Source organism: Marmota monax, unplaced genomic scaffold, assembly GCF_021218885.2.
Source record: "Marmota monax isolate L192 unplaced genomic scaffold, Marmota_monax_Labrador192_F-V1.1 WCK01_AAM20220418_F8-fsc00061, whole genome shotgun sequence".
Classification (NCBI taxonomy): domain Eukaryota; kingdom Metazoa; phylum Chordata; class Mammalia; order Rodentia; family Sciuridae; genus Marmota; species Marmota monax.
In genome coordinates, this window is record NW_026695230.1 from 3,983,850 (window position 1) to 4,006,652 (window position 22,803).

General features: G+C 32.8%; 1 protein-coding gene across 1 annotated transcript in view; it reads right to left on the minus strand.

Moving 5' to 3' along the window:
- Window positions 1-1,726: 1,726 nt before the first annotated feature.
- Window positions 1,727-22,803, minus strand: part of Slc17a6 (solute carrier family 17 member 6) — a 39,454-nt gene continuing 18,377 nt past the window's right edge. Inside the window, exons 4-12 of the mRNA XM_046438277.2 lie at window positions 20,723-20,837; window positions 19,678-19,765; window positions 18,154-18,240; window positions 14,755-14,897; window positions 10,587-10,736; window positions 5,665-5,797; window positions 5,105-5,215; window positions 4,585-4,712; window positions 1,727-3,809 (exon numbers count right to left, since the gene is read on the minus strand). Of these exons, the coding sequence (XP_046294233.1) occupies window positions 3,474-3,809; window positions 4,585-4,712; window positions 5,105-5,215; window positions 5,665-5,797; window positions 10,587-10,736; window positions 14,755-14,897; window positions 18,154-18,240; window positions 19,678-19,765; window positions 20,723-20,837 (1,291 nt within the window). The 3' untranslated portion in view covers window positions 1,727-3,473. The remainder of the gene's footprint in view (window positions 3,810-4,584; window positions 4,713-5,104; window positions 5,216-5,664; window positions 5,798-10,586; window positions 10,737-14,754; window positions 14,898-18,153; window positions 18,241-19,677; window positions 19,766-20,722; window positions 20,838-22,803) is intronic.

Below are 22,803 nucleotides of genomic sequence, written 5' to 3' on the forward strand. Positions count from 1 at the left end.
CACCAAGTACTACATTTATATTGCCTGGAGAATCTTTAAGAAGTTAATTACACTCATAGGTCTGGTCTCCTCATCTAGAAAATAGAAATGCTAATAATGAAGCATGGTCTTCCAATTTTACAAGACAAATGTGATCATAGAATTGTATAAGCATGTTGCAAATTTCAAAATATTAGATACATTTAATAGTGATGAGTAAAATGAGGAGAAAGGAAGGACAAAGAGTAAAAAGGGATGATGGCTTTGTGGTTGGGTTAAGAGAAAACAAATGTGACTGGTGGTAATATTTGAAGACATCCATTGAGCAATTCTACACAAAATGTGAATATTGGGTCATGGAGTTGGGAAAATTACATAGTTTGGAGTCAAGATATTTTCATTCCTGCCATCAAATTATGAAGAGATGATACATGAAACCTCCTTTAGAGTTAGGTTGGGTCTCTTGTTTCTTTATGAAGTTGTTGGTAGGAAGAGAAAATGTATCCCTTCAATTCCCACCTACCAAACCACACTTGCTGTAGACAATTTGAGTGGTTAATACGGGGGTAGTTTTTGAAGTAATAAATAACTTATTTAGTCAATTTCTTAAATAAAAACCTGATTTAAAATAAACACATACCTAATGTGATTATTTATTTCAAAACCATAACAATCTCTGTACCCCCTAGATCAAGTGGGTTTTCCTGTTTTTGTAATATTGGGGTTCTGACATAATCATACAATTATTTTGACATAATCATACAAGCATGAACATATATATATATATATATATATATATATATATATATATATATATATATTTGTAGATGGACACAACACCTTTATTTTGTTTATTTATTTTTGTGTCATGCTGAGGAATGAACCCATGCTAGGCAAGTGCTCTACCACTGAGCCACTACCACATCCCCAGGTTTTCCTTTTTGATTTTCAGTTTTATCATTTTTAAAATAATTTGTGTCAACTAAATCATTGTATAAATCCTTTGAGCAATACAGTTTTATGTGTCTCAGATTCTATTTATTCTACAAACATAGATTCTATAGATTGCATTTAGATATATAGATTCTGTAGATTGTATATAGCATTCGTTTTCTACACATCCATAAAATGAGAAATCAGAGCTCAATGATCACCTCTCCAGTGGCAAAAACACTCAACTGGCTGCCTTGCTCCCTGCCAAGTGGTTTGGCTAAAACATTGAAACATAATGCCATTGCTCCATTTTACGTAGGAAAAGTTAATCAGATTTTCCAGACTTCCATTTGTTTCATTTGTAAGCTGGGAATAAATGAATACCTACTTTGGAGGGTCATTTTTAGAGTTACATAAGATACTATAGAAAAATTAGTGGTAGTACCTAGCATAAGTTATGTGAGCAATGAAAATTAGGTGGCAGTCCTGAACTGACAAGTTTCAAATTTGTTTCCAAATTTTCTTTAAATTTAGCAGGAGTTATAACAATACTGTCATTGAATGATAGAATTTGACTCAAAGACCTATTTAGTTTTAAACTCTCCCTAGGAAACCATGTCTCACACAATCTAAAGAATGCTATATTATTCCATTAAATCCCAAGTGGCTGAACAGGTTATTACTCTTCAGCCTAGACTTGGCTTCATTGGAGCATCCATCAGTCAAATTCACATCAAAGCTACCAACTAAGATAAAACCAAACTAATGTACTCCTTTTTACAAAAGGATAAATAGAGCATTTTATTGACACTTTTTTCCTGCAACAAAATGAGAGTTCACGCTATTTTTATTCATCACAACAAAAGCTATGGTCACATTACATCACTTTGAGACACAAAGCAAAAAGATACTTTTATTTTCTTAAGGTCAAGAATGGTTTGCATTTTTTAACAAACTTTATGGTTTACATTTGCAGTAGCAGGGCCTCCAGTCACTAGCACAATACAATGAACAGATCAAATATCGAGAACAGACAATTAAATACACCAATAATATTTGGAGTTGAATGGGGAAATGCATTATTATTATTTTAGAACATTATAAAGAGATCTGATGTTAACTTTTTTGAAAGGAAAAAAAAAAATCATTCCAACCACCCAGAAAAGCTACCACAAGCAAAATGAAGATAATATACAGACAGGAATTTTTATGCATTGCACTTATTGCTTGGTACACAAATGTTGCAATTCCTGTTGAGTTATATTAAGAAATGGCAAGCAAAATGCCTCTTCCCCATCTAAAATTCTATGACTCTATGAAAGTAGAAATTGCAATTCCCTAACCCGACATTAGGTGTATGCTATTTTGGGGTTTTTTTTTATAATGTTTCTGTGTGTATGGATATGTATAAGATATATAGATATATATATAGATATAATTTTAATATAATTTATTGTCCTATATATTTAAGACAAATATCTCTTAGGTGGGACTTTAAATAATAAAATTGTCTACTTACAATATCTCTATTAAGTTTATTTTTTCATATTATATATAGCTCTGTGGCACAAGTGTCATATAGTATTTAATTATTAAGGAAGAAGAATATCTAAATCATTTTCAACTCCTTTTGTTGTTAATATTGCATTATAAGGGCTATACCTTCATAGTAAATTTCTTATTAGATTCTTTATGGTGTATATATTTTTTCCCTAATGCAAGTTACAACCAGTACAAAGTTGTAATAAAAATACATTGAAGTCTATTTCTTTTATATCTTTTTTTGCAAAAAAGTTATGTGATATGCTACATGAAAAGTTGAATTTTATTGAAATGTGAAGTGTTTTTATACTGTTAGGTAATGAATGGAAGAACATGAAGCATACCCCTCACTTTACAAGTTTTCTTTCACAAAAATAAGTGTTTGTGCCCAAGCATTTCATATAAAACACTGCAAGATATCTATTCCTTTTGAGGATCACAAAATATTCCACATTATGCAATCTTGATAATTATTCATTTCAACTTGCTAGCTGCTAATACATAATATATTTCTTCAATTGAGTTATATCTCAATTCCATAATTTACACTTAATTTTGCCAACTTCTGATGCAACCAATTTGACAGTTTCTTTTTTAAAACACAGAACTTTCTGTATGATATCTTGCAGCACAGGGTAACAAGTATATAAGTGCATTTTGCATGATCAAGTAGCTTTGGCTTCCTAACTTTTGTAAGATGAGATGTGCCAACTGTTTTAGTTGTGCTTTATTAAATGGTGATGAGTTCTAGAGCATATGAATCCAATGAATCCTACTTGTTTCTATAGTGAAACCCTAAATCACAAACACAAGAATGGAGGACCAATATGGAAATGATGTAATTTCACAACTTCTACAGATTGCACTTGATGATAATTTCATGAATTTGTTTGATTTCATTTTTACAGCAAGACTTGCCTTGTTGATATGTTTACATGTTTACACGACATGTTTTTAAATTTTTTGTGCAATCACAATTTAATCACAAACACTAAAAATAAATCCAGCAAGTAGTTTTGTTATGAATAATCATCTCGGTCTTTATAGGTATATGAGTTTTGTACTTCTTCTTGTACGAATTCCTCTTTCTTTTCCCAACCATTAGGCCAACCTCCATTGGCCTGTGTTGTGGCACCATAAGACTTGGTGGTACCATAATTTATATAATTCTGAGTAATGTCCCCTGTTTCCTCATCAAGTTCATCTTCATGGATAAATCCACATTTTTCTTCACTTGTTTCTTCAGGGTCTGCCCAGGGTTGCTTCTCTCCTGAGGCAAATATTGCATAAAATATAACTCCGCCATAGTGGACAAGTGCAGCGATCAGGAAGACATACTGCCACTCTTCACGTGACTGCAGGGACAAGACATGGTGCTGTGAGAACAAACCCTAAGTGACTGAAAAGCTTAGCATCTGATCTGAATGCTCCGCCATTATAGTTCTCATTACTACTGGATCTGATCATGCAAACATTTTTCTAGAACCTTTTTATAAAACTATTTCTTTCACTATTTAATTTTTTAATTAAAAGTTCTAAAGTGAAACTCTAAATATATCTACACCCTGCTGATTTAAAAAAGCTCTCATATTCTCTTTGTATTTTCATATACTTATCTTTTTTTTCTTACTCCTTTGTTTATCTCCTTCTGTTAAACTATAATTTTGAAGTTCTACATGTATGTTTATAAGGAAAAATAGCTAATATTAATATTCTCCCATGGACAACTACAGGAGATTCAAAATTGAGGCTTACAAATAAAGCTGAGAAATCTTCTGCTTGCCTATTTTAATAAGCTAGGGGTAATCTTGTTGTTGTTGTTGTTGCACCAGAAACACCAGAAATACATGTTATATACAAGGACCTCGGTACACTCCCTAGCACCACAAAAATTTTTAAAAGAAATAGGTGTTAAAAGTTGTCAAAGAACAACTTGCTTATTGATTGGGAAAGTGGACTCGTTCAGAATTTCTGGGAGAGGTTTTCCTATGGATCTCAATTATCTTTCCTACTCAGAAATATGGTGATTGAATCACATTCAGAAGGAGCATACCAAGGTAGACATAGTAACTTTTTCCAATCATGACAAAGAATTTTCTATAACTGAATATCTATCCTGGTCCATCTTACCTTATTTTTGGTCATTGCACCAACAATGATAGGGCAAACCATTCCTGACAATGTGCCAACACCATTCGAAATGCCCATTAAGATACTGGCATATCTTGGAGCAATATCCAAGTGGTTAACATTGAAGCCTGAAATACACAATAAGCTTTGACTCAGGGAGTCACTGATCTCTTAGAAATAAATATCTGTAGAGAATCATATCACAGCTCAACACATAGCAAGTGCTTATCATGTTCTGATTATTTAGCTCAGGAATACAGTGGCAATGAATGAGTTATGTTTTCTTATTCAGTATTTAACATGTAATGCTCAAGCCATAGAATAAGGGAAATGTTCTATTAAGAAACAACAGCAAGAAACAATCAGTACACAAGGAAAAAAGTAAATAGTAACACATCTAAATAATATTTCCTAAATGTCTTAACTGTTACTCAATATACAAAATTTAGATATATGTATTTATATAGCCACCTGCCAAAATCAGGACATCATACACATAAGAAAGAAAAATGTGTCTTACCAGATATAGCAAATCCACTAAACCCCACTGCAAGCACCAAGAATGAGATCGCTACACCTCTAGTATGAGAATAGCCAACAACCAGAAGCAATGTGGCTTCCATGCCAAAACCTTCAGGAGCAAACAATGGAAGTATTTCAGAAACTTGAGTGAATTTGACCAATGATCCAAAATTGCTAAAAATGTTCATTCTTACTGATCTAGACATTCCACACACCAGAAAACTTAAATTTTAAAATGACAATAATAGCAATAAATTATGGCAGCGATTGCAGGTACCTTCCTTGTGTTTTAATTTTGTAAATACCCAAAGCAACATAAAGTTTCAGTGGTTGGAAAGGTTTAGTTACAATGAATAGAAACAATAATATTATGCAATGCACCAAAACTAGGAGTTATGAAAGTTTGAAGTAAGATAGGGAAATACTTTAAAACGACTGCTGAAGGCACAAATTCAGTTGCAATTAATTAGTTTCATCTGTGCAGGAGAAGTTATCCTCTCATGTAGATCAGAACTTACTGAACTAAAACCATGTCCTTACTAGGACACATGCACTTACCACCACAGTTCATGATCTTTCTCACTGTAGTTGTTGAAAGAATTTGCTTGCTTCTTAGAAAATCTGCAATTTGTCCTCCAATAGGCACAATGATTGTCATGACTAAGTGTGGCACAGCAGAGAGCATGCCGACCTGATGAAAAACAAGAAGGGGGAAAGATGTACGTGGCCATAAGTATGTGGGCGATTCAATGGCCATGGTTTCTGAATCCATCTTCAACTCTTCACAAAAAAAGGGAGGCAAAATGTTGTCTCCAAATGACCTCCTACTCATTCCTAGACAAAGCAATACTTCCACTGAATAAATAATAAAGACCAAGCAAGCTTACTTTCATCCCTTTTGTTCTTCATGAAGAAGGAAATTTTTTTAGTTCTATGTTGTCACTCAGTAAATTTTGAGTTCATGAATTAACTCTTCTGGATCTTATCATTGAATGATACACATTTGTTTGTCATTTTATATTCCTACATATGTTTACACAGATTCATCTTTAGCAAGATGAAGGAAGGGGGGGGGGATGAAATAGAGAAAAAAAAAAGTGCTTTTGATACACAATGAGGAGTCTATATTTTCAAATTCTTAAGGCTAAACATTCTATATTTGCATTTTAAATATACTATATATACATATATACATCATATAAAATGATATTTAAGTTCCACAGACTAAAAGTCCAGAGAGTGCAGATTAATTCTTCAATATTAGGTATTTTCTGCCAAATATCAATATTTGGGAAATATTGTCAGACAGTGTTACAGTTTCTGAACTGAATTTATACTATTTAGCCCCAACTAAAAACTAACCCACAAGCATCAATTTAACATAGATTATGTGCAAGGCATGGTTCTCTAGGCATTATGGGGACATTATGGGGGCAGGAAGTATAAATAAAATGTATTTAAATTATATACTACTACATATATAGATAGTAAATTTTCAATGTAATCTATAAGGAAGTTTCTCACTAAGTATACTTTGAAGTATACTTTTTCACTAAGTATACTTCATGCATATGATAAGTAATAGGTAAGTGTTTAGTATTTGTGTTTAAGGATACTTTTTCAGTTACATTACTGAAGATGTGAGACAAGAATTCTATTTTATTTTAGAATGGTGTATGGTGAAGCTGAATGATCATGAACTTGGGTTGTTGAGAGAGTGAATGATTCTAAGATATCCTAACTATTTAGGCTATTTAATTCTCTCTTCTCCAAGTGGAAGTCTGTAATGTTATTATTCAATGAAGAAACTGAGGCTTTAAAGGGTTAAGTTTTTGTCAGAGACAACTTTTAAGTCAATTCTACTTAATTCCAAAGACTAAGCTTTTAACCCATATGCCTAGCACCAAAGTCACTTGATAAAGAAAAATCAAACAATGACAGATAATATACATGAATGTGACTAGTTTAGTTCAAAACCTAGCATTTAGTAGGGGCTTAACAAAGGCAAGGTAAATAAACATATGGCAAACTGACAATAGGTGAACATCATTGCTTTTGATGATAACATCTTAGAAAAATTCAATGGTTCTTTCTTAGTAGCAGTTAGACACATTTCAAGAAATCAATGTGTAGAAAAAAAATCCATGGGGGAAATTAAAACATTCTTAAACACACCATATAAAGATTTGCACAGAATAATATGCCATGCCTTTGATATTCATGAAAGCAAGCTCAAAGATTGGGAGTCACTACATTTCCTAAGCCCACCAAATTAACGTGCATTATATCCCTGTATATGAGACATCTGAAAAATTCTTAAATTGAATGTTCTCTGCTATTTACTATCTACTCAAGTAAACATTTTCATTACTTTGAATAAAAAAGGAATGAAGCTATAATTATCATTTATTCATTCTTTCTGAAAAGTGTGGTGTAAATGCAAAGTGTGTGGGAAATACAAAGAGCACAAAATCGTTAATGAGACAGAAGTTTTGGAATCTTTTAGTGCACTGACTTAACATTTTAAGGTATGGAATCTCTTCTTCCATAAGCAGTATGTAGAGGTAGTCTGTATGTGACCTCAACAAGGCCACAGACATTTCAAAACTTCATGAAAGTTTTCCAAGTGTCTTCTCATCTTTTAGTGACTTATCATAAATATGCATTTGATACATGATCAGACTGATCAAACCTTTCTTAAGAGTATCATAATTTATAATGATCACTAAGAAGTTTGCCAATTATTTTAAGATGGCCCAAGAGTAGGGTAAATGCTTTAGTTCTATAACTGATTCTTTTTAAAAAAGATTTTCTTTTTATTTATACATGACAGTAGAGTATGCTTTGATATATTTATACAAATATGGAGTACATCTTATTTTCATTAGGATACCAGTCTTGTGGTTGTATATGAGACGGAGATTCACTGTGATGTATTTATGTATGTGTACATTGGAAAGTTAGACCAGATTCATTCCACTTCTGTAACTGATTCTTCATGGAAACTTCAGGTCATTAGATATTGCCACCTCTTCCTCTTTATTCATCTGGGTCACAGCTTGGAAGGAATCCTTCTGATATATATTCTGTTTAGAAATTGGCAGGATGCACCATAGCAAGTAGCACCGATTCAATACTGTTTTTCTTCCCCAAAATGTGAAGGTCAAAAGAAACATATATCCTCTCTCATTTGGCATATTCCCAAATGCTAATAACCCTAGTATTGGGCTTCCCCTCATATGCCATTCTCAAAGAGACTGAAAATTCTTTCATATTGGCATAGGCTGATATAATGTTATATATATGTACATATATATACACACATATCAGTTTAAAACTATAGCTCACTTACACAGTTAACTTATATGTATATAAATGTTAGTTCTAACATATAAAATTATATTTATAGTTAACTTACATATGTATTCTGTCATAACTGAGTCATTATATTGGAATGAATATTAAGCCCTTGAACTTACAGTTTTATCTGTAGGATACCCAATTTCATGAAGGTTTGAGAGAGCAAACTTCCATGTGAATATTTTATTTCATTTAAAATTTGCTAACTGAAACACTATGTAGAACTCTAATGAAAATAAGTAAATAAATGAAATTTGCTTCAATTTTGAAAGCTGGTATCAATACCATTATTCATAGAAAAAGTAAATTGAGACTGAGAATTAATCAAAAACTATCCCAATGTTGTGTATTAATTTTTCATTATAGAACTTGGATTCAAAGCCACATCAGCCTCAATCCAAAACCTGTGCTCTAAGTCTTCCATTATTTCCTCTGCACATTTTTTAAGTAAGACATAGATGCTTTTTTCCAGTCTAATCAAAATGTTTAGACCAATCTCTGTGTATAGAAATTATCCACAATTTTTGCTAAAAATACAACAGTGAATTAAATACATCAACCCATCTGATTATCATGTTTAGTTTTTGCAAAGCATCAGTGATTGTATCCATGCTTTTTGAATTCATTGGAAATAGAAGGCCAAAATGACCACACAGTTTCATTAGCATCACTTGGCTTCTTCACTCTCCCCCAGGAGACTAGACTTTATTAATAGCCTCTCAGTGTCATATTTGTCCTAGATTATGAAAATGGACTCACACCTCCAGCATCCTTTGTTGAGAAGTGTTACACCTCTCAGAGCTCCCAAAGGCTACCCTGCAATGTTTGATCAGCTCCAGAGAGAAGAGCCCTGTCTAAAGCAGTCATTCTTCTCAGGGATGGAGGAAACAGTTTCCTTAGAAACAGGGATTACAAAAGAGCTCTTAGAATAGCTCCTCCTAAACTAAGGTTTTCTTCAGTCCCAGGCCTCAGATAGTCTTTCAAGTAGAGACATAATATGAATAACGAGAGCCCAGCTGGTCTTATATAACGACATGAAATAAAAATGGCAAGACCATTGCTGGCACAGACAAGTGTATTCAGGACTCACCCAAGGGCTTGGCACAGAGATGGCATTCAATAATGTGCTAAATGTTTGAATGGATCTAGGGCTTACCTGAATTTAAATAGCATAGTAAAGGGAAATGAAATAGAAATCAAATAATCAAGGCGTAAATTTGATTCTGTCACTTATTACTAGCATGGTTTTAGGTAATTTTTAAATAATTTCCTTAGTTCCCGTTTGCCTATCAGTTGAATAGGAATGATGATAGTTATTCAGTGGGTCAAACAAACAATATTGTTCATGAATATGAAAGAACTTATAAATTTCAAATCCTGATATAAATATAAGGTAGTATTGCAAGTTCATTTCAACCCTATAGAAAAATCTCAAAATCATTATACTTCCATAGTTGTGAACCAATGTCTGCAGCACTAAACATGCTGTGCTATATTTAGTTGGTAACTTAGTTTTTATCTGTAGCACCAAGCTGTGAACATTTGGGAGACAGAAACCATGCTTTTACATCTAAACAACCTCACACAAAGCTTCATATTCTATGCTCAACAAATGCTTGTGAAATTATATACTTTGATTAACAAAACAAGAATATTTTCTTTTTTTTTTTAGCTAAACTTACATCTTTAATTGGACAGATCTCTGAGAACATGGAAGAAGAGCTACATTGGTAATTACATAAGTAAAATTTCTTTTGCTTTGATTGAAATAACTTTTTGTTTACTGTTATGTTATGTCTGACTTCAGACTCCAAGGAAGTTGTGCTATCTATGTCAAAAAGCTGCACTAGTCCTCAGACCAATTGGGATATAAGCTCTGTAGAGTCAGACAATGGTTTGTTTGCCTGTATTCACAGGACTAGAGAGCAATTTCTCACAGACAGCAGAATACAGTAGTACACTCAAACACTTTACTCAGCCTCAATTTGCCAGTAGTTATTTGTGGAATGAATAAATGAATAACTCAAGAAAGTCACAGGATAAATTGATGGCAAAAGTAGTTAATGCTATCTTAAATACAAAAGTCATTCACTATTTAAATAAGGTTAATTTTCACATACCTTGCTAATTTCAAATCCAAAGACTTCTTCAAAATATGCTGGCTGACTAATAAGCAATAAATAAAAAGTCCAGCTTCTGCAGAAGTTTGCAACAATTATTGCATAGACTGGCATAGATGTAAAGAATTTCCTCCATGGAGTCTTGAATTTCTGAAATTTGAAAAACACAGTTATTTAGACCATTTTTAATATTTTCTAATTCAAATTGGACTAATAGGTGCTGTCCATTTTTGGATGCATATGATGGAGCATGAGTAAGAGTAGGCAGGAAGTAGAGAATTGACCATTCAAAACATCAGTTAGCCTTATCTGTATGAATAATCTTTGGAAGAAGAAAATAAAATATGCAACTCTTATTCTGATTAAATTGTTTCAATTTAAGAATATGTAAAATTCCATTGACAGAAAATTAAGTCCAGAAGCATAGATTCTAAAATTCTTAACAGTTTTTTTCCAGCTAAACACTCACTGCAAAATCAGTGATATCCAGAATAATTTTTTAAAGTATTGCAAATTAAATGTAGTTGGTAAAAGGAATAAATGAAAAAGTTAAGAAATGCAGTATTTGAGATCCTGTCTTAAGCCAATTATTCAACTACCTACATATAAATTCTCTTGATAGCTCATGGATGTTAATAAGTTCTGTGACAACAGAGTACAAGGTTCTATCAAAGTTACATGATCTGCAGCTAGGTTAAAATATTTGACCATCCAGCACACTGAGGACATCATAATTAGTTACCTATAATATATTAACATTCAAAATTAACAATCTGAATATGATTGCCTTTGTGTAGGATATCCTTTAAAAACTTAAAACTAGCATACTTAAAAATTTTTCAAAAAGATCTCTTATATTCGCAAATACTCTCTCAATTACTTTATTTTGAATACTAACATACAATTTGCAAAGAAACAATAGCCTAAAATAACTACATTTAATATTAGGTTTAGATCCTTGATCTGATCAAATTACTAAAACAGGGGTAAACAATATTTTAAACTCAAACTTAGTAATTTTTCCTAGATGTAGAACCTCAGAAATGTTAATATTGTGACTATAATTAGCTTTTCAAATGCTTTTTAATCAGAAGTTACATTGTGGTGATAACAAATATGTGTAATACAAAAAAAAAAAGAATCAAAACAAAACCAAAAATCTATCCCAATAATACATAATGAATACTATGACTTTAGACAAAATTTATAGTGACAGCACCATAGACTGATTCAAAAGTCACAATTTCAAAACTAATTCAATATGTCCAAGGCAAATGGTGCCTGATGAATACACACATTCCACAGATAATAAAAATGGCCAAAGAGAAATGTCTGCATTTCAAAAAATTATCAGAAGCAAATAACTTTTCCCTGTTGAGAAAGTCTTTCTTTAATTCATAGCAGGATCATCTCCCCTAAGAATTCTATTCTTTAGGTGGTAGAGCACTTCATGAAGTATAAGAGAAAATATCTAATGTTATTCCATAAAGATTGTTGGGAGTTAGAGGTGGGTTTATGATATTCTGATAAAGCTCTATTTATTAAATTGGCTGTTTGCTTCATAGATATGTTTAATTTATAAAAAATCAGCAATCTGTCTATTTAGAATTTATGTATTTTTCTATCTGTGTGCTACATTTAAATATGATTTTTAAGAACAAAAAGGAGATTTAAGAAAAATTATAGTCAATTACAACCCAGGATCCTTAATTGGATCTGAACTCAAATTTAACTGTCAAAAAACATAAATATAGACTGTGTCTCAAAATATGGACAGGGTATTAGAAATTGGAATGTGATATAGGTATGAGATAATGTTAGGGAGTAACAGCTAATTGTGTTAGGTATGATAGTAGTACCAAAATTGTGAAGATTATTATTTCTCTAGAGATGCATGTAAAGTATTCATGGATATTGTGTTTTACTTGGAAATTGTTCAGAAAAACAAAAATGAAATAAATATGTCAATATGTTAACAATTGGTACACCTATGTGGTACACAGATCTTCCTGGGTGGGGTATCCCAGACTCTCCTCCTCATTTTTCTTCTGTCTTGACTGAGAAATGCATTCTATGATTCAACTAGCTGTATGTTCTCTCCCCAAGGCTGGACCTCAAGCACAAGCCTTAAACATTCCCAGGCACTGATAAAGATGACTAGGTTGATACTCAAAATGCTGAAAGAAAGTGGCCCCAGCCTTGAGCTGAACTCCTTAACCCTCACATAAACTCTACACAGGCGTTCTCACCTCAGTCATTCGCTAGAACACCTGTTCTTCTGCAGTGGACCATAGCGTAGGCTACAGCACTTTGCAAGTTCACCTAACAAAGGCTTTGGACGGATCTCCCTGGTTTTCAGTGAATCTTTCTTTGGAACCCTGAAGAGTTCTCATCTCTAAATCTTTGGGCCATTCCTTTGTGGGAATTCCCCTGCCATCACTCTTAAGCAACTCTGTACACTGGTTAGGTGGGAGGAAACAATCTGTTACACTTCTTTCTGCTTTCTTATTTATTGAATTTGATCACAATTCTAAGTTCAAAGTAACAAGATACAAATTATACTTCCATTTGATTCCATTTTTACGTTTACTTTAAAGCTACAGGAACACAGAAAATATCATTAAGAAGTAAAATATTGGACATTTTTAAAGCAATAACGTATAGGAAATGGAAATTTGGAGATTATTTTACCAACCTATGTGCTTGTTCTTTAGGGGTTTATTTCTGAGAACTAGATAGTCCAAGTTTCTGATTTTTTTGTTTTAAGTATATATGATCTAAACCCATAGTCTTTCAAGAACCGGCAAATTAAAGAAATATGATAAACTAATAAGGATATATGCTCATCAAAATATTTGGGCTAGAAATTGAGACTCAGTTCAGAACTGGTCACAGACCAGCTTCTATTTAGCTTCTGCTCACAATAAAATGTGCAGATGGGTATCACAGCACTCTAAGCCCTACTCCACCTACCCCCACCCCATTACCATTTGTTTCTCAAGTAGCCACCAATAGAAAGCAACTTTCAGGCCATTTACAGAAGAACACAGAATGAGAAAAGTACTAACACCAAATCTGTCTAGTTCTTGGAATAACTAGAAATTAAGGATTTTTATAATCACGAAAATTTTGCTTCTGAAAGATTGAGATTTCATATTCAGTAAAGGCCAAGATATTCTCAGCAACAATGGAAGATGGGCCTCTTTACCTAGGATATGTCAAAAACAAGGGTTCTCTAACAAATTAAGTGGAGAATAAGAACAGAAATTAAACAAGCTTAAGGAAGGGAAATGAGAGTGGTTTGTGTTGTTTTTGTTTTAATAATGCAGATGTTTGTTTCTCATCCAGAGCTCTATACCTTCCAATTCTAAGCATAAAAATTGAAGTAACTCATTCAATGGATGAATTACTGTACATCTCTAGAAAACACTATTTTTGTTGACCACTTTTCTTTTTCTTAACATCAGATGGCTATTTATTAATTACTCAGTACTATATATTAATGTCACATGAATCTAAACATTTATCTTTCCCCTCTTTGTAGGCAAATCCTGTCAATTATATAATTTGGTTAAATGATAAGAAAAAGCTCACAACATTATATTATTTGACATTGATAAAAATCCTAAAAGATAATGACATTTTATCAATAAGTATATTAAAGTATGTTAAGAATATTTTCCATGTAAGCTGTTTATTTCTGGCATTCTAATGCCTTACTATTTACTAATCACATGTAACTAAATATACATGTGTAGAGCCTACATTTAGAATATTCAATACACAAAAATAGACCTTTTCATGGCCAATTTGAAATTTTCTATAACTTAAAATTACCAAGTATTAATGTAACTTGTTTAAATTGTGGACAATATTGAATTAAAATTGGCTGAAATTTAAAGTTATGTCTATAATACAGGACAAGCTTTAAGATGCTTGAGAAAAGATAAAGGGAAAAAAAGGAATATAGATGGAGGAAGTAGCTAGCAATCCTTCCTAAATGAGTCAGGAAGTATGAATGGAACCCTCCCTCAAAACAACAACAAAAAAAAGGATGATTGTTATCATCTTAGTTTTACTTAATAGAGAATTATAAAACAGCGTGGTTGATAAAGGAAGATGAAATGGGGAATAATAGTAGGAATATACACCATAATAAGGTTCTTACTTCCATTGCACCTAAAAGATTTGCACTCTCTCCAATGCTTTCTTCTATGTACCTACGTTCTTCATCTGTAATAGTAGGATGCTTTGCAGGGCTCTCGTAAGACACCAAAAGCCAAAACATGTACCAGACCATCCCAAAGCTTCCTGCAAGAAACAGTTCAAAATAAGGAAGTCAAAGAAAGCTATCACAAATACTTCATTGAATAGTATGTGCTGAAACAAAACTATAGTAATCTCATGACACATTATGATGGAGAATTTGATTTGAAATATGGTTAATTGACTTTGGTCACTTCTTCCTGTGTTTGCCAATTCAACTTGGAGCTTCCTGAAGTCTGATCCTGTGGTTTTCTCTCTAGGTGTTTTGAATGCACTGATATGCAAACAAATCCCTGTATCTATTGAATGATGTAGTTGGGAAGGTATTCAGATGTCTGGAGCATTTCCTACTCCAGAAAATCTGCCAAGTGAGGAAAAAAATATAATGAACAAAACAAATTCTTACCCTCAAATAATTTTCTGAGGGTGAATCCTTTTCATATTTGCCTGCCTTATCTGAAAGTTGTCTGCATTTCCTGAGAGGAAAATGTTCATTCCCTTCTCCTGTTAGCAATTCCTAATAAACAGACTACTAACTAAAATCCAGAAGAATATTTTAATCTAAGTGGTCATATTGCATACCAACAGGCCTCTATAATCACCGTGGTAACATTTCACACTGTATGTGACAACATACCACACTATTTTCAGCACTGACATTGCCTATTGATTATTCTTTGGGCGAAAGAAATTATAAATTCCATATTCATAAACAGTGTGCAAGTCTTTTTTTATACACTTCTTTATTTAGCATTCTCACCATTTTACATGTTTATATTGTGCAACATAAATCCATATGCATTAAAAAGAGAAATCATTTCAAGTGATTTATTCTGTTTTCCCAGCGGCTGGACATTTCATTTTTCCTCGTATGGTTCTTTTTGTCCCTTGGGTAAAAATCTAAATGCCCTTGATCTCTCTAATGCTTTATTTTTTGCCTATTCAATCTCTAAAATGTATTCCATAATACCATACAGAGCTTCTGATATGCTGTGTTCCTTTTAATTACCAAACATGGAAGCAAGCATGATTTGGGGCCAGACAGTAAGTGAAAATTTGGAATAATGTAGTGGTTGTAGAATAGGTCTCTCCCAGATCCAAATGCAGGTGGTGTCCCTAGTTAGTTACATAATCCAAATAGTAACTGAATCCAACTAAACTGCCACTATAAAATGGAACATATTTCATTTTTATAATATTGTGGCAAAAAGAGGTTAACAGTGGTAATCCTTTAACTTCAACTGTAATCCAGGACAGTGAAGGGCATATATTAAGTATCCAACAAAGGAGAGTACCCATAATTCAATCATAATTACATTACCACTAAATGAATTCATCTTGTGTGTCATATACTCTCCTAATTGCTCTGCATGTATTATCTTTTCATCTTACTCTACTGTACATTTTTTACCTTGTTAATTCAAAATACATAAATGTTTAATGTGTAGCTCAAAACCCAATTTTTCTTAGAGACAGTAAGCAAGTACTATGAGATTTTCAGATTATAGCTTTGTATCCTTCAATGATAAATATTAAATGAGATAAAATTTGAAATGAAGAGACTAGATTCATGATACATTACCTAAATTATATCCTCTCCCCCATGAAAAAAATATCAAGATTTGAAGACAAATGCTTACTACATTAAAGATACATCATATATTCAAGTAAGTAATGAACAAAAAGGCACAAAAAGAGGTTTAAAAAAAAAGAGGTCTTCATGTCTTCATGCAAACCAAAACTATACATTCCAAACAGTTTCTTTTTAAGTTGGCTAAATTATGAACTACTTTGAAGATCTAAGGCAAAGTATGTATTAAAATCTAATGAAAAGATCTCCCTAGAAAAAATATAAACAACTACACATTTGTCTTAAAATCAGGATATTCATGAATCAAAAACCTATCTACTGAATGAATTACTCAGAATTAAAAGAGAATAAAGTCATGACATTTGCAGGTAAATGGATGGATTTGGAGAATATAATGTTAAGTGAAGTTGGCCAATCCCAGGAAGCCAAATACCATATGTCTTCTCTGATATAAGGATGCTGATTCATAATGGGGATGGGGGGAGCATGGGAGAAATAGACAAACTTTAGATAGGGCAAACGGGAGGGAGGGGAAAGGAAGGGACAGGAGGATAGGAAAGAAGGTGGAATGATACAGACATCATTACCCTAAGTACATGTATGAAAACAAAAACAAGCAAATAAACCAAAAAACCATCTATAATCTTTGACCAGAAGAGCCCCTATTGTAAAATACCATCTAAGAACATTCTGTATTTGTTCTGATGAGAACATTTCAAAATGGGAATGAATCAGGACAAATTTGGAAGCATCCCAACACTGTTCTATGGCATGACTTCATTAATATTTCAGATTATCATACCCATATTTAAAGATGAGGTTAATCAGAGACAACAGCATTGGAATTCAGCTATCTAATACTACTGCTTTCCTTGTTATTAAAAAAATGCCTCTTAGAGCGACTTTAGGGTACTTTAAAGCAGTAAGCTTTTGGCTTTTTAATAGCATATTTAGATTTAGGGTTTCGATTTACACTTCAACTTGGGGGCTTAATTGCTTTTAAGTATGGGGAAATGACAACTAAGATGTGCTGCTGCAGGAGCTGATTTCTGATATTTCATCACAGAGTTGAAATGTGGCATTAACACTACTACCATCTTACACCTCCCTCTCCCTGTTCAGTCTTAAGAAGGTAGAATCAAGGAAATGACCAAGAAACAATAACAAAACAAAACCAAAAAAAGAGTAGTGTATTTCTGCCTCTTTTCTCCTTGTCAGCTTTAAATCAAGAGCTATCCTTTATCATCATAACCAAAAACATATTTCATACATTACAAAGTCTTCATCAGCAATGTACTTGTTTTATTTTAAAATAAGAAATAGCAATGTAGGCAAAGTAGCAGTTATAAAATATTTTCTTCAACCACAGAATATAAGGAAAGAATTCTTCTTTTAATTAGTTCTAATCAGTTATACATTACAGTAGAAATCTCTTTGATTCATTGTATACAAATGGAGCAGAATTTTCCACTTCTCTGGTTGTACATGAAGTAGAGTCACACCATTCATGCAATCATACATGTATGTACCTAGCATAATGATGTCCATCTCATTCCACCATCTTACGTACCCCATTGCCCCTCCGCCCCCTTAAGGCAAGAAAATGAGTGAATACAGAAAAATACACTTAGTGACCTCATTGCCTACAACCATATTTCTTTTAGCCTATGCATATTTCATACAATTCTACTGTAAAGAAAGGTAACATACCATAGACATAAAATACTGAAGACCAGCCAGTGTACTGTACAAGAATACCAGCTAAAGGCATTGCAATTACAGCCCCAGCATAAGAACCTAAATTAGAAAGAAAGAGGGGAGGAAAGTCAGTGAAATCAATAGAAATTCTCATCTTCATCTCACGTTCTTGGGTTGGTTCACACGAAGTCACACATGCTCACCCAGTTCCATTTGCAGTCATACATATACTCACGTGTGCGAGTGTGTGTGTGTGCGTGTGTGTGTGTGCGCGTGTGCATACCTATATAGGATATAAAGCTATACAGTGAATAACACCCAAAACACAAAATAGATTCAAAAATAAACAAAAGTGTATGTTGGATGCTATATGTGTGCTGAGCTGAGAGCAGAGTGTTTCAACACTAACCAAACACTGGAGATCTGTTCTTGAAGGTCAGGTAAGTATCTCCTTGTAGCAGAATCATACAATTTCGGCTTACATAGTGTTTTTTTTTTTATTAAATTCATTTTAAAACTTACCAAAAGTTATTGTGAAAACAATAACAAATATGGCAATATTTACGCCTTATGACTTATACATAAATGTTTATGAATGCAATAATTGTAGACAATAACACTGCTAAACTTTCATTATGGTTAATGCCTCATTTCCTATTGTTAGAATTATTTGCAATAGTCCTAATCCTTGAATTTTGCAAAGGGTTTATATTTTCCTTTGTTTGATTTGGAAAACTGTTTTCTTGCTTTGCAGTTTTGGTGTAAAAATGAAGAACCCAAGCACTCTTCAGACAAAAAAAGAGAAAGAGAGAAAGATAGAAATTTTGATCAAATTGATTGTCTTAAGGATTTAAAAGTTAGCAGTGAACCAAAAGTATTTTCAAAGTAGCCAAAAAAAGCATTGAGTTTTAAAAATAGAGATTGAAGTGTAATAAATGTTATTAATTCTCTTTCTTAAAATAGCAGTAAATCAGTTTTATTCCCTAAGGTAAAATTTTTAATGAACAGAAAATTATGGTACCATTACTTATGAAACTAGTTGAAAAACATATTAATTTTAAATTATTTTATAGGGTATTTGATTTGGATTTTTATCAATTTTGTCCATTAAAATTCTAGCAAATAGCTGCATCAAATATTACTTCTAATAAACTGTGAGACTATAATGCCATATAAAATTCAAAATAAAATTAATGTTTGCAAACATAAATCCACAGATGTCATTTGTTTAAATGTTCACTTTTCCAAATGTGTTTAAAATTTATGCGTTTTGTACATTTTTATGTCTAACTGTATTAAATAGAAAAATAGCAGAATAAAAACCAATCTTGACTATATTTAAAAACTAGATGAAATGGATCAACTCCTAGAGAAATACAAAACAGAAGAAATAGAGAGTTTGAGGGAACCAATAACAACTGATGAAATTGAAATGATGTTCAAGAACTTAACCCCCTGCCAAATCCGGAGAGTTTACTGGGTCAAGTTTACCACATTTTTAATTCTTATTCAAGGTTTTCCTAAAACTTTACTCACCACAAAAGGAGGTGGTGGCCAGCCTACTCCTCTCCAGAGGAGGGGCCCATTTGCTCCATATCCCATGACATGCTGGGTAGGTGACACCCTGCAATGCAGAAGATAATTATCATCATTTAGGATGCAGAGTCATGGGAAAAGAAGCATGTCTCCTTGGCAGAGGCTGTTTCCTAAAGGATGGGAAAAGCTGCTACACATAGGGCCTCACTAATACCCTGAAATTTCATTTTAAAAATCTTTCAGTTCAGACTATGCACTACACAGATTTTTTTCAGTGACTTGTTTGAATGTTTGTCAAACCTCAGGTCTTTCTTCCACCTCACATTTTTTTCCTGATTAAGGCAAAAAAAAAAAAAAAAAAACTCATATTAATCAAGTTACATGTAATTCTGAACAGTTTATGAAATTTGGGGAATTGTTTGTGAGTATTAAATTCAGAGATTCCTCAAAAAAAAAAAAAGAATCTATATAAAAGAATCTGAGGCTTATAGCCTTGGAGTTTATACTTCCTGATAGTAGTGTCTAGAACTTAAGATACTTAAAATAATTAACCTTTTTCTATTATTTTGATGTCATTACTTTTAAGTAGAGAGGAGGTTTTGCCAGTGTCTAAATATTTTAGATTACTTATCTAGTTCCACCATACTTCGTGGATAGGGAAGGGGCAATAGTTAGGACCAACTCAAGTATTTAAATGATAGTCTTCCAATGTCTGCAGACAGATGAAACAAGAGCAAATCACTACCATTAGATGCCCAAAGTATATATTCAATGTATTATATCAGTGGATACTTATGATTAAGGACATTGAGGACTTACTATAAAATGCCCAAGGGCTGGGAATGTAGCTCAACAGTAGAGTGTTTGCCTATTGTGTGTGAGACCCTCAGTTTGATCTCCAAGTATCTAATTACCTAACCTTTCCAGTATTACACTTTGATAAACTGTAGTTCAACTTAATAAAATATATTTATTTAGACAAAGACCAGTTAGTAGTTCTCAAGAACAAAATAATCTAAAATTATGCCATCCTATAGTTTCATACCTCAACAAGTCCCTGCAATATTCTAACAAAGATAACACATCCATAATGCACTCTGGCAGCTGATGGGATTAGCATATTTAGGGTAGAGGTAAGAAGTATGGCAGCTCCAAAAACCCTGAAATAGAAAAGACAGAACACTCTTTAAATGATTCATCATCATATAGGCACAGAGCTCAATTTCTCAGGTCAAGTTAAACACTTAATCAACAATTATAATTTTATAGTAGTTTTTTTTTCTGAAATAATAAAATATATTCTGGACTTGATTGGTTAGCCATTGTAAATGCATACTTCAACTCTCTAAGAAATTATACATCATTCGATGCACAAGAAATAAAAGAAGAATCTAATAAACCTGATTATACTTACTTATTTTTGTCATAAATCTAATTGCAAATTGAAAATGTTTAATGAATCATTGAATATGTATTTGGCCCAAATCTCAGTCTATAATGTAAGTTGTTTAAGGACAAGAGCCTGTTTTTCAAATCAATTGTTTTAGCCCCAGCACTTGGCACAGTGCCTGACACACAGCTGGTAGTCACTGAAGGGTTGTTGAAAAATAATGATTGCATAAGTGGAGTCTGGCCTCACATTATAAAAGTTTGCAACTTTGTAGAAACTGCATATACATAGAAATTACAAAAATGGAATCATATTTTAAATGCCTCACAAGAAATCTAATGATTACATATTATAGCACATGTTTTTATAATACAAATAATCATACTTAATATATCTTTTTCTATTCCACCTTATTTTTCTTTCTTTTTTTTTTCTTGAGGGGTGGGGGTTTAGGTAGTTGGAAAGATCCTGTTTGAGGCACACCTCCAAGATCATACTTACACACAATTCAAGAAAGAATTGCTACAAATATGGGGCTAGACACCTAACCCATTTGCAAGTAAAAATTCTATTCCATTTCATCATTTAAAAAGAGCTTCTGTAATTTTCACACTATGGAACAAAATGTCAAGAGCTTTACAATGTTTTGAACAACCAATAAAAAAAAAATTTAAAAAAAAAATGTCCCTCAGCTGGGGAACTTAAGAACTATGCCCTTGCAGAGTTGTTTTGGTTACATACTATTTATAATGAACTGACTCTGTTTGGGGCTAGTTTTATCAGGTCACACACTGATCTCCAAATTCAGTGAAGGTTGGCTGCCTCATAGAATCTCAAATTGTTCCAGGGGAAGCATTTAAACTGTTAAAAAGCATAATTTTTAAAAACCTGGAATTCTGAGAAGGGCCTTGAGTAATATTAATTTGTTCCCGAAATTTGATAGGTGACTTTATAAAGGGCTGAATGGAACAGCTCTTTTACCGTTACTCATAGGATCATCAAATACTGTTGTGTAAAAATATATGCAGGCTATGTCCACTTCCCCTCTGTGGTTTCTCTCCAGAGACAAATCATCACTAATCAGGCAAGTATTCTATTTCCTGCTTCCTCTGTCACATCTGTGAGAATAGATATCTTTGGGTTTGAGTCAAAGATAATATTGCATGCTAAGGTTTGAGGAGGAAAATATCTTTTTGTCTACATTTGCCTAACATGTGTACAACTCTTCTTATAAGTATTTTGAAGGTATTATGCATAAATTTTATTTTGTATGACTATAAGTTTCCACCATTACTTCCCCTCTCCTAGTTTAAAGGGTCGTAAAACAGTACTGTCAGTAGATAAGCTGGTGAGAGATGAATTTTACTCATTCTTCCTCTTAGAATGTCTCAACTTCCATACTACAGACATTTAGGGCTAGACAATTCTTTGTTGTGGAGTGTGGGCCTGCATATGGCATGATGTTTAGTAGCATCTCTACACACTAGTTGCAAGTAGTATGTCCCCATCCATTCCCATGCTATAACAACTAAAACATTTCCATCAATTAACAAATATTTCCTGGGGGGACAACATCATCCCCCTCCCCACATAGAGTTGAATCAATTATAAACTATAATCAAAATTAATGATTGCTTATATGACTTGGTGGATATCATGCTAACATTTCACATGCTATAAAATCCATAACTACTTAACACAATGACACAGGTATTATTACTGTACATATAGAAATT